The sequence below is a fragment of the Mauremys mutica genome, chromosome 3, assembly GCF_020497125.1.
Source record: "Mauremys mutica isolate MM-2020 ecotype Southern chromosome 3, ASM2049712v1, whole genome shotgun sequence".
NCBI classification, from domain to species: Eukaryota; Metazoa; Chordata; order Testudines; family Geoemydidae; genus Mauremys; species Mauremys mutica.
In genome coordinates, this window is record NC_059074.1 from 41461102 (window position 1) to 41474026 (window position 12925).

The window sequence follows — 12925 nt, forward strand, 5'->3', positions numbered from 1 at the left end:
TGTGACTTTACAGTAAGATAATGACATGCAATATCTTGCTGTAAAATCCTACTGGAGACAAGGCTCTGTAGTTTTTAATGTGATGTAGCCAGGGGCGGCCAACTGCAGCTGGCGATAGAGTGTAGACCTTGCTTCGCTACATCATTGTAAACCCTACTTGTGCCTTGTCTCCGCTAGGAGAGTTACTGCGGGTTAGTTATCGTGTTTAAAGAAAAAAGAAAACCTTTTTTGTCAGGGAATACATAGCCAGTGTCTCTTTAAACAAGACCATCCCCTGGGACAGGAGGTGATGGTGGTGGTGTAGGTTCTGCAGTACACTCAGGGAAAAGTAACTTGAGAGGTGCGTTGTAAAAAGACCAGTTCAGGAGATTTATGCAGTTGTGCTGTGTGCCATTACAAATCACAGTCTTTAGCTGATCTTCTGTAAATGTATTGATACTTTTAACCTACCAGGCATCTTGAAATCCAGCACCTTGATGAAAAAAGGATGACAGAAAAGAGTGATTTTTATCCCTGTATAAACATTTCCATTCCTGCAGTAGTTGTTGTTCATATTGATGTTCACATTTTATTTTAGTAAAATGTAACATTTGTAGCCAGGGGAATATTAGTGATACTCATTTACAGTAAAAATGCTGAATGCTTCAAATCATTTTGGTGCTGAACTTAAGGCCAAATTCTCTGCTTATATTAAATGATGCAGCTCTCCTGACTTCAGTAACCCTGTGCCTCTTCATGTGGATCAAGAATTTGGCCCCAGGGAGTGCATTTATGATGCTAATACAAATTGCTGTTTTCAGTGTCATAACTGATTCCATCTGGAGTTTTTTTTTATAGCCTCCTCTTTTTTCCCCTCTTTCTTTTATAGTCAGAGCTACCTTCAAGCTGCAAGTGATGTGCCTGGGGGCCACAACATGGATCCCTCCGCAAACTACAATTCCCCAAAGTTCCGCTCAAGGAATCAGAGCTATATGAGAGCAGTGAGCACACTCAGTCAGGCCAGCTGTGTTAGTCAGGTGGGAATCTATTGTTAAATCTTTTACTGTGGGCTATCTGCATATACAGGACTAGCTACTAAAAATGGAACATTTGTTTTTCTTGATTAATATTAGAGGAGTGAGGATGTAAGTAGTCACAAAGTAATCCAAGCTTCAAGTAATTTAATATTGAATGAAGATGGTATGATTAAACAGAGACAGTCAAATTGCAAATTATGCCAAAAAACTGTAAAATTAGAATTTCCCTTTTAAGAAAGCCACCCTACATATAAATATATACAATGTTGCCTTTTAGTTTCATTGGGTTCCCACTTTGTCTTGTAAGGTAATAGGGCATGAATAGGATCGCTGAGTGGCCATTCTCTAGACCATTCATTATTATGTATACCTCTCTCATGTCACCTTTTTATCTTCATACCTCTCTAAATTAAACAGACCTAACCTTTTCAATGTCCCTTCATGTGGAAGTCTGTCCTGGCTTTTAAAAAATTGCATTGCCCTGTCTGACATTTACCATACTTGTCGAGATGGGATGACCAGAATTCAGTGAGGTGTACCATCACTTTATATAATTATATTATGTTAAATATTATTCTCTGTTTCTTCCTTAATATAAATTAACATCCTTTGCCTTATTTGACGAGCACTATGCATGGAGAAAATGTTTTTCATTGAGCTGTCCATAATGATGACTAGGACCTTTTCCTAGCTCATTAGAGTAGTTATATGATGGTTCAGATTCTTTCAGTATGCACAACCTTGCCATTGTCTACAATGAATTTCATTTGCCATCCTTTGCTCAATTAGCTTGCTTAATTAGATCCTACTGAAGTTCCTCACTATGTCCTTCGGTCTTGACCAGCCTAAATTATTTTGTGTCATCTACATATTTTGCCATTTCACTGTTCAACCTTTTCCAGCTCAGTAACATATATATTAAATAACACAGAATATAAACTAAATACATTCAGAATATAAACTAAATACATTCAATTGACAGCCTTTGCTGTTTCCTGGTCCCTTCCTATGACATCACACTCTTCATGTTCCATCAATATGATATCAGTTCAGTATTTTTATTTCTGTTATTTCAATGGGTTCCCTTCCCACCCTCTACTACTCAGGACTGAATTCAGGGATAGTGATGGACTATATATTTAAGAAGTATATATTCACTCTTGCAATCTGTATTTTAAAATTATTATTTTGCTGGTGTCAACAAGCTTTGTTTGAAAAAAGTAGTAAGGAATTTCATCATGTAATTATTGACTGAGGCCAAGGTTTTCGAATGTGACAGGTGATTCGGGGTGCCTCAATTTGTGGGTGCCCAACCTGAGATGCCTTTAAGGTCCCTGATTTTCACAAAGTGATTAATGTTAATCCTTTGAATTAAGCACTGTTAAAGTGTCTCAAATTGGGAGGCTCCAAAAATTACTTGTCACTTTTTAAAATCTTGGCCTAAGTTATCATAACTCTCTTGGTCAATAGTATAAGCAAAAGATGATTTAGAATAAGTTTTTCCCTTCCCAGACTTCATTAGTCCACTTAATTTTATTAGAAATATAAAAATGATAATTTTATAAAGGACAAAATAATTCATTTCACAGTGGACTTCATTGCCAAGATTCCTTTCTAGAAAATTAGAATAACAGCCTTTCATTGGGTTCAGAGAGTCTGTATGAAATTTCTATACGCTTGATTAATGAAAACTGGAAAATTTGCAGTGTTTTTTTCCCCAAAATGAATAAGAGTTATTGATTACAATATATAATAAAAAGCAATATCATCCAGATGTGGAGGCTGGTGAGGTTATGAGATTGACTAGATATTTATAGTATTTTGTTTCTTTCATTCTGCTTTAATAAATGATTAAATAAAATACATATTATTGTCATTTACTGCTTTCTCCATTATTCAGCTTCTAAATTCTCTTTGGACAAATATCATTTCCAGTTACTCAGCCAAATGCTACAATTAGATATTTAGTACATTCCTAATAATTATCCCAGAATGTCTCTAAAATGAAATATACGAATTCATGGTGAAACTAACCATTGTCAAGAGTAAATGGCCATAGTAAAATTAAGCTCTTTTTTAACACCAAGCACTTGACATTAATATAGTTCAGTCCATATTGTGATTGGCTAAATACAAATAATAAAAAAGAAAAATATGACGTCAATAGGACTAGAAAGAATGTTTAAAAATGAAATCAGGATGTGGGGACTAATGCTCAGCTGATTTAAATCAGCATAATTCCGCTATATTTAATGGAGCGATACCAGTTAACACCATTTATGGCTATGACACATGGTATTTATATAGTTTCCATCAGTACAGAGCAGATTATTTTTGTTGGGGTTTCCCCAAGATCTATTCCACTCTGTTCCCTAAGGATTCAGTGCAACTCCAGTTTCATCACTTAAGCTCCTTTATTTGGCATACAGCAAACCTACGCTGAGTTAATCAGACTGAACCATAAGGGGTGGGCACAGGGCATACCTATGGTACACAGAAACCCCATTTCTTTATATACATACATTCACTTTACATTGCATCACTCGTTGTGGCATTGCTTTGTAGAAACCACTGCCTGTACATCATGCTCTGTCCATGTACAACTTACTCTTTTCCTCATCTTCATGTTTCCAATGTATCTTATCCATTGTTATCTTGTCCATTGTAAGTAGTTTCCTGGGTGTTCCCCCTTATTTTAAATATCAGAGGGGTAGCCATGTTAGTCTGGATCTGTAAAAGTAGCAAAGAGTCCTGTGGCACCTTATAGACTAACAGACGTATTGGAGCATGAGCTTTTGTTGGTGAATACCCACTTCGCCGGATGCATGTCGTGGAAATCTCCAGGGGCAGGTATATATATGCAAGCAAGAAGCAGGCTAGAGATAACGAGGTTAGTTCAATCATGGAGGATGAGGCCCTCTTCTAGAAGTTGAGGTGTGAAAACCAAGGGAGGAAACTGCTTTTGTAGTTGGCAAGCCATTCACAGTCTTTGTTTAATCCTGAGCTGATGGTGTCAAATTTGCAGATGAACTGAAGCTCAGCAGTTTCTCTTTGAAGTCTGGTCCTGAAGTTTTTTTGCTGCAGGATGGCTACCTTTAAATCTGCTATTGTGTGGCCAGGAAGACTGAAGTGTTCTCCTCCAGGTTTTTGTATATTGCCATTCCTAATATCTGATTTGTGTCCATTTATCCTTTTCCGTAGGGACTGTCCAGTTTGGCTGATGTACATAGCAGAGGGGCATTGCTGGCATATGATGACGTATATTTTAGCTAGTACAGACATTCTGTTTCTTAGCTTACTGACCCATTTACCTATCTTAGTTAGCGCAGATATTCCATTTCCAGCCTGCTGATCCATTTACATCCTTAATCCTGTCACTCAAGAAATGAGATCTCACCCATGTCCAGTTATTCATGTCAAGCTGGGCCGACATTCCACTACTTTCCTATATTATCATTTGTTTTATTTGCATTCTATTTCTGTTTTCTATGCTTCCTTTTTTAAGTTCATTACCCAGCAACACATTTCCAAGACAACAGTAGTTATAATTATTTGAATCAACATTAATAATAGGCCCGGTGTACGAACCAGGGTGTGCAACCTTACCTCCTTTGGTATAGCCCACTAGAGTATAATTCTACATAGAATCCTAGAAATGTAGGACTGGAAGCTACCTCAATAGGTCATCTAGTCCAGTCCCTTGCACTCAAGGTAGGACTAAGTAATAACTAGACCATTCCTGACAGGTGTTTATCTAACCTGTTCTTAAAACCCTCCAATGACAGAGATTCCACAACCTCCCTAGGCAATTTGTTCGAGTGCTTAACTACCCAAACTGTTAGGAAGTTTTTCCTAATGTCCAACCTAATCGTCCCTTGCTTCAATTTAAGCCCATTGCTTCTTGTTCTACCCTCAGAAGTTAAGGAGAACAATTTTTCACCCTCCTCCTTAAAACAACCCCACTTGTTCTGCCCTGCCAGCTTGACTGTGAACCATTGATAACTACTCTGTGGGAATGTTTTTTCCAGCCAGCTATGCACTCAACCTTAAGTAGCTCCAACTAGGCTATATTTCCCTAGTTTGTTTATGAGAAGGTCATGCAAGACAGTATCAAAAGCCTTACTAAAGTAAAGGTATACCACATCTACCACTTCCCCCCATCCACAAGGCTTGTTACCCTGTCAAAGAAAGCTATTAGCTTGGTTTGACATGATTTGTTTTTGACAGTTACTTATCATCTTATTATCTTTTCGGTATTTGCAGATTGATTGCTTGATTATTGGCTCCATTATCTTTTCAGGTACTGAAGTGAAGCTGACTGGCCTGTAATTCCCCAGGTTGTCCTTATTCCCATTTTTATAGGTTGGCACTATATTTTCTCTCTTCTAGTCCTCTGGAATCTCTCCCATCTTCCATGAGTTTTCAGATATAATCACTAATTGCTCAGATATCTCTTCAGTCAGATCTTTGAGAATTCTAGAATGTATTCCATCAGGGCTGCCAACTTGAAGCCATCCAAGTTGTTTAAGTAACTTATTCTTTTCTTATTTTAGCCTCAGATCCTACCTCATTTTCACTGGCATTCACTTTGTTAGACGTCCAATTGCTATTAACCCTTCTGGTGAAAACTGAAACAAAAAAGGCATTTAGTACATCCGCTATTTCCACATTTTCTATTATTGGCTTTCCCCCTCATTGAGTAACGGGCCTACCCTGTCCTTTATTTTCTTCTTGCTTTTAATGTATTTGTAGAATGTTTTCTTGTTTCCCTTTATGTCTCTAGCCAGTTTAATCTCATTTTGTGCGTTGGCCTTTCTAATGTTGTCCCTACATGCTTGTGGTGTTGTCTTTTATATTCATCCTTTGTAATTTGACCTAGTTTCCACTTTTTGTAGGACTCTTTTTTGAGTTTCAGATCACTGAATATCTCCTGGCTAAGCCAGGGTGGTCTCTTGCCATACTTCTTATCTTTCTTACATAGTGGGATAGTTTTTTCTTGTGCCCTAAATAATATCACTTTCAAAAACTGCCAACTCTCTTGAACTGTTTTTTTTCCCCTTGGACTTGCTTCCTGTGGGCTCTGACCTTCCAACTTCCTGAGTTTGCTAAAGTCTGCCTTCTTGATATCCATCATCTCTATTCTGCTGTTTTCCCTCCTACAATTCCTTAGAATCATGAACTCTATCATTTCATGATCACTTTCACCCAAGCTGCCTTCCACTTACAAATTCTCAACCAGTTCCTCCCTATTTGTCAAAATCAAATCTAGAGCAGTCTATCTCCTAGTTGCTTTCTCTACCTTCTGAAAGAAAAAATAGTCTCCAATGCATTCCAAGATCTTGCTGGATAATCTGCCTTACTGTATTATTTTTCCAGTGGATATCTGGGTAGTTGAAGTTCCCCATTACCACCAAGCCGTATATTTTGGATTATGTTGTTAGTTGTTTTTAAAAGCCTCATCTACTACTTCTTCCTGGTTTGGTGGTCTATCATACCATGACATTATAGGCTTGTTCTGCCTTTAAAGCCTCCTTCTGTAATTTTAACTTTGCTTTTATTTTAATTACATTATAAAAACTGGTACTTTTTTCATTTATTAATACAGGAAATTTAGGTGTGAAACAGAACATAGGCCAATTAAAATAACATTCCCTGAGTCTGTACCAGAAGTGGTCTTCTTCAGCCATCACACAATAATAGTTATTACCTGCATGAGCAGTTTTTACTTCACCAATGTCCCAGCATCTCAACTGTACTGTGAAATTTGGAGACTGTTCTCCCAGAATGAACTCACAGTCTGGCAACTCTGTCTGTAAACCAGTGCACCTGCACCTGTAAGTGTCCCCTAGATACCAACAGCAGGACAAGTCTGGGGCTTTTCAGACCTTGCATGGTTTTTCCATAGTATTTGAGGAGGGAAAACAAACTTTTTCCACACTGTATGAGTCACAGTGGTTTTACATTTAACTTTGTGGTATTGGACCCTGGTTAATTTTCATACCCTTACCTGTCTTGTGCCAAATTTTTAACTTTTCTGTGGTCATAAAAGAGGGCAAGTTTTCTTGATCCATATCACTTGAGGCTGCTTTTACTTTGTATAGCATGTATCTCTCACATATTACACAAGATGTTATTATTAGAACACATTGACTTAATGCCATACTTCTTTAAAAGCAATTACAGAAATATGTTTACTATATAGAGTGTAACATAAATTTACTAAAATCTCAAACAGCTAAAATACAAACACTGCTGTATTTTAGCACCATTTTATTTTACAACTGTTACTTCCTTTTTTCTTTTTTCTTTTCTTTTCTTTGTTTGTTTTAGCTATTTGGGATTTTAGTAAGTTGACTGTTACGCTTCACTTTTTTACAAGAAGTTTTTTTAAACTTTTTTTATTTTTTACACAATTTACTGTTTGATTTGATCAATGCCCCTTGCATTGCTTTTAATTATTTTTTTACACAAGTTACATTTCCACTACTTTGCTGTACCCTGGTTGCATTTCCACTACTACATTCAGAAGCAGTTAAGCCATACAGAAATCCCTAATTCCTTCAGTGATTTTAACTAACTCATCCATAATCAGACAATTTAAATCAGATTTTCCCTATCCCTGCAGCAGCCAGCACAATTAATTTATTACAGACACAAAATGCCCCTCCCCCCTCTTTTTAGAGTGGCTGAAAAGTCATGTTGGAGAGAAAAGCATAGTGGTGATATTGCCATAACTGGGTTTCATTATTAAACCAAGCATTCTTTTTTTTCTTTCTTTTTATGAACACTTTAAAGTCCTTTCTAACATTTTATACACTAAACACTAAATAGTTAGGGGTAGTAAAAGTAATAAAGTAATAAAGTCCAAGATCTCCAGTGTTAATTTGTGCAAAAATTTAGCTGCTTGTACTTTCTTTAAAGCACTCACTTCAGTTTTTGGCTGTTTAATAAGACATTTCCATAGACCTTACTAGCTACTTAAGTCTGGGACCGTAACACTTCTATTTTATTTCCTATAACAACACATTTCTTAGCTGAATTTTCCTCCGCAGTCTAAGCTTATTTTTTATGATTTTTTGCTCTTATTTCTTAACTTAGTACACTTTGCCTGCACAACTATACTCTCTAAATTCAGTCCTTCAAGGTTGGCTGCCTTTTACTTTGGATTTTTTTTTAAACATTTTTGGAATCTTTTCCATTTAGTTTGTTTCCTCCTCTTACAACTTTGATTTGCTTTTTATGCTTTTAGCATTCATTTTTCAAAGTAGTACATTTTGTTTGTAACATTTTAGCCACTAGAAACAATCCTTGTAAAGAAAGCTTCATCTGAGCTTTCTTTGCAGTAATATAAAAACAAACAAACTAGACACTCTTTTTATGGCTGTCAATGGGTCCTGTTTTTTGAAAATGTCAGTGACATTCAGTAGACCTCTGCTGTGCTCTGCCAAACATTCTTTAAAAAAAAATTGAATACCACTCCCTGGAGTTCCCTTTTCACCTGGATCCAGTCTCCCTCTAATCTTTCTCTGGGGAGTCTATAGGGTCCTCCCTTAGATTTAATCCACATCTCCAGCATGATGCTAACTTCCTCATATTTAAACCCTTGAACCCTACCAATGCCATTTCTCTTAATGCTAGGTTAGGACCCTCATACAAAGGGTATATATGTTACCAGCTCCAGAGGAGCAGATCCAAGTCACAGCAGCACTATGTTAGGGTTCCTCTGAGTCCTCTTCCACTTGGTTCCCCACAAATTCAGTCCAACTCAGTCTTCCAAGTTTGGTTCCTTTATTTGGCATGCATCAAAGCTATGCTGAGTTGATCCGACTCAACCGTAAGGGGTGGATATGGGGCATGCCACACATCCAAAGTCACGTGAAACCCCCCTTCCTTTATGTACGTTTACACATCACATTACGTTCACTAGACATTCCATCATGTGTTTGGGGTTTGACTTAGTTACTTTATAGAAACCAACCCTGCCCCATGCACTGTCCATGAACCGCTTACTGTTTACCTCATCTTTATGTTCCCAACTGATCTTATCCATTGTTATCTTGTCCATTGTAAATGGTTTCCTTCGTGTCCCCTAGCTAAATACAGACATTCTGTTTCCAGCCTGCTGGTCCATTTACCTCTCTAATCCTGTCTCTAAAGAAAAAAAATAAGGCCTCAGCCATGTTCAATTACTCATGGACCAGGTACTGATTTTTGTTGACAATTTTTAATAAAAAAGGTTCAGAGTGTGGTGTTAGCTCTCAGTCACATACAGACACTTCACCATCCCAATCGAGGACAACTCATACAGCTGCAGACGCACCTGTGCTGTTGCAATGCAAGTGGCAAGTGATTCTTTTCTTCTGTCAGTTTGGGCTTAAATCGTGGCACTGGGTGACATAGATACCTCCTGGTGCTCCCTCATAGCAAGGGGAAAAGAACAATCTGCAACATCCCCTTTAAAGGGCACTGTACACTCACACCTATGGGGCCAGTAAATTTGTTGAGTTGTGCACAGAAGGCACTACTCAGCCCATTTCTCACTATGCTTCAGACTAGGGTTAATATAATTCAAAGTCTGAAAATTCAAGCTAGTTTGATTCAGTGTCTCAGTTAGAAGACCAGATACAATTAAGTGGTATTGAATGGTTCTTGACTCTCCAGTTGTGATAGTGGAAAGATTTCCTAATCAGTGTATAGAGATGTTGGATTTATCTGTTAGTTTTCTTCATATTTATTAAATATAAATATACCAAATGGAAACTAACGATGGTCATCTAAAACTCGTTGCCTGGTAGATACTGTATATGGCTAATGTGAAGTGCTAAAATGTCACTGTGTTCAGAAGGGTTTCCTAATCTTTAATTATTTGCTAAACAGTTCTTCATCAACGCACAAGTGTCCACTTGAGAGATGTTGAAGCCATGATGATCACAAACAAAGCAAGTCAAAAATCAAATGCATTGTTGTTATTTATTCAGATGAGTGAAGCAGAGGTCAATGGGCAATTTGAGTCGGTGTGTGAATCAGTGTTTAGCGAAGTTGAAGCTCAGGCAATGGATGCCCTTGACCTCCCTGGATGCTTCCGAACAAGAAGCCACAGTTACCTGCGGGCCATTCAGGCAGGTTACTCCCAAGATGATGAATGTATCCCTGCTATGGGATCTTCCAACATCACCTCAACTATCAGGTCAACAACAGGTAAGAAAATCTATGCTGGCCTCTTTCACATGTAAAGATAGTCAGGATGGAAAATGGTGCATGAGACTGAAAGCCTCTTTTTCTTGTGTAATTATCATAATTGATATTGTCTTTTATATTGATATAGTACATTAAGAATCAGGCCTTCCTTTAATATTGTACTATAGTGCCTGCATGTCTGAATGTGTAGTTATGAATAATTTCATTTTTATTAGAACTTGTAAGTGGGCCTGGAATATAATGGGCCTGAATTTCAGCCTAGACTTAACTTCACCTGCTTTGCTTGCCTGCAGTTTTGCAAGTGCAAATAATTGCAGGCAAAAAATGGTGTTACTTAGATATTTAAATAACTGATTGCACCTGCCTATCTTGAAGTTAAACATCTAAAAGAGATCAGTTACATTCATAATCACTTGGGCCCTTAAATTGCAGGTGCAAAAAGGGAAGATGGGGTTTAAATATCTGGTCCAAACTCTTAGGGGTAGGGCAGGATGTAACTTACTTAACTTTGGAAAAAGGGTATGACAGATGATCATATACTGTGGCATATTTCATGTATCTTCACTGTTACTCATCACTAATCATTATTATTCCACTCATTTTTAGGATTCTTTCACACCTTTAGAGCGACTTTTTTCTCTTTAAGTTGCTTAACAGAGATTAATTTTATTTTATTATTATTTTTAACTGTCATTTATAGAGAAAGGTGAGCAAAAATTGTACAGATAAGTCAGAAAACTAAATGGAATCCATTATAACGTTTGTGAAGTTATCCAAATATATTTTTACATTCCCAAATATATTCCATCATATTCAATGATACTGCCCTATCCTCATATTCCTGAAATGAGATGCCACATTTTAGAAAGTAAAAATATAGCCCAAACAAAAAATGATACAAGCCTACTTAAATTGATTTTTGACATATTTACTATACAGCAGAGCAATAGGAGCTTTTGAGCAGAAAGCAATTGTTGTCTTTCAATATCACTGGCATATAGTGCTACCAAGAGCATTGTATGTTATTTTATCTTCAGTGTAACATTTTATACAGCACAGCTTAATGGAATATTGTAAGCAACTCCTAAAATACAAATAGTCATTGTTACTTCCCTCCCGACATGGATACACATTTCCATCCCATGTTTAGAAGCTTTAATAGCTCTGTCATCAAGAGATAAAATGTATAAAGCAATAAAACTTTTAATAGCCACCAATGGGACTACATTTTTCCCAGTTGTTGTATAGCACTGTATGATGAATATGAAGATACTGTTGCATGGACTGAGGCCAAAGCAGTCAAATTTGGGTGCCTAAATATGGATTTTGGTACCTAACTTTAGGCACTAAAGTTAGAATATTTCTAGATCCAACTTAGAAGACAAGCTGATTGACTTATCTACCTGAGATACTGTGACTTTGCATTGCAGCTTAAACATAGCCGTCCCGTTCAGGAGATCACTTTCTTTTTCCTGGAGTCATAAAGTTGAATAGAATATGATACATTTGGCAAAATCATCAGATAGACAATAAATATGACTGCATCACATTGTTCTTTCCCATGAAAAATGCTATACATTGATTAGCAGTCTGCTGATTAAATGATGTGGTTTTGAAAACTCTAACCTTCATTTCACGCATGATTTCCTTCTTATTTCTGGAATGATTTATCAGATAGATTTTGTTGCCTAAATATGTAATATTTCTTATTTGTCAAGGTCAGGGAATAGTGACACCATAGCAAAAAAAGGATTATAGGAAATATGGTAATTAGGGATAGCTCAGTAGTTTGAGCATTGGCCTGCTAAACCTAGGGTTATGAGTTCAATCCTTGAGGTAGGCTACTTAGGGATCTGGGGCAAAAATTGGTCCTGCTAGTGAAGGCAGGGGGCTGGACTCAATGACCTTTCAAGGTCCCTTCCAGTTCTAGGAGATTGGTGTATCTCCAATTATTACCTTTTTTTTTTAAAATGGGGCCCTAAACAGAACTCTGGTTCCAAACACCACAGACTTTAGTGGGTTCTGAATCTGGATCTGTGTTCAGATTTTTCAGTTTGTGACATTCTCTAATAAAAATTATTACTCCAAAGTTTGTTCTTAACTTTTATTTCTAGATCCATGGGGTTACTGATGTAAGACAAATATTCAAATCAGAAATATTTATTAGATTTGCAAGGGAGAGCACTGATTATGTGGTTCAATATTAATTGAAATTTCCAGTTTCCAAACAAGTCATTAGCTATAAAACCATGGAATAACTGTTTCATATTTCCGTCTTCAGCATTTAGCAGGTTAGAGAGAGATGCTTCATTTCATATTATTGCTACATTTCAAATAACCCCTTACTTTCTCCCTTACTTATCTGAAAATTGTAAAATAAGTTATTGGATACAATACGGTATAAGAGGCTGGATGATATTTAACATGCCCATAAACTTCTTTCAAATAAAAGCTACAAAGGTCAAAGTTCCATTTCAACCTTCAGTGCAAATTCAACCTTTTGAATCTTTAGGAACATTAATTTTGGTCAGATTTTTTTTCCCGCTGCTGATGTTATAAGCCCTTCTTGGCAAAGTCATTAAAGCCATTTCTTAGAAAATTAACAGGAAACACAATTTCATTATTAGTTGAAACATTAGTGATAAGAGGGTGGCTGCCTTTTATCAGTGTTGTAAATAAATGAAATTGTAGCACAGACTAGAAATTGTAGC

At 36.8% G+C, this 12925-nt stretch overlaps 1 protein-coding gene across 1 annotated transcript in view; it reads left to right on the top strand.

Moving 5' to 3' along the window:
* The window catches only part of DLGAP2 (DLG associated protein 2), a 108065-nt gene that overhangs the window by 34549 nt on the left and 60591 nt on the right, over positions 1 to 12925 (top strand). The window contains exons 3-4 of the mRNA XM_045008711.1: positions 869 to 1016; positions 9995 to 10214. Coding sequence (XP_044864646.1) covers positions 869 to 1016; positions 9995 to 10214 — 368 coding nt within the window. The remainder of the gene's footprint in view (positions 1 to 868; positions 1017 to 9994; positions 10215 to 12925) is intronic.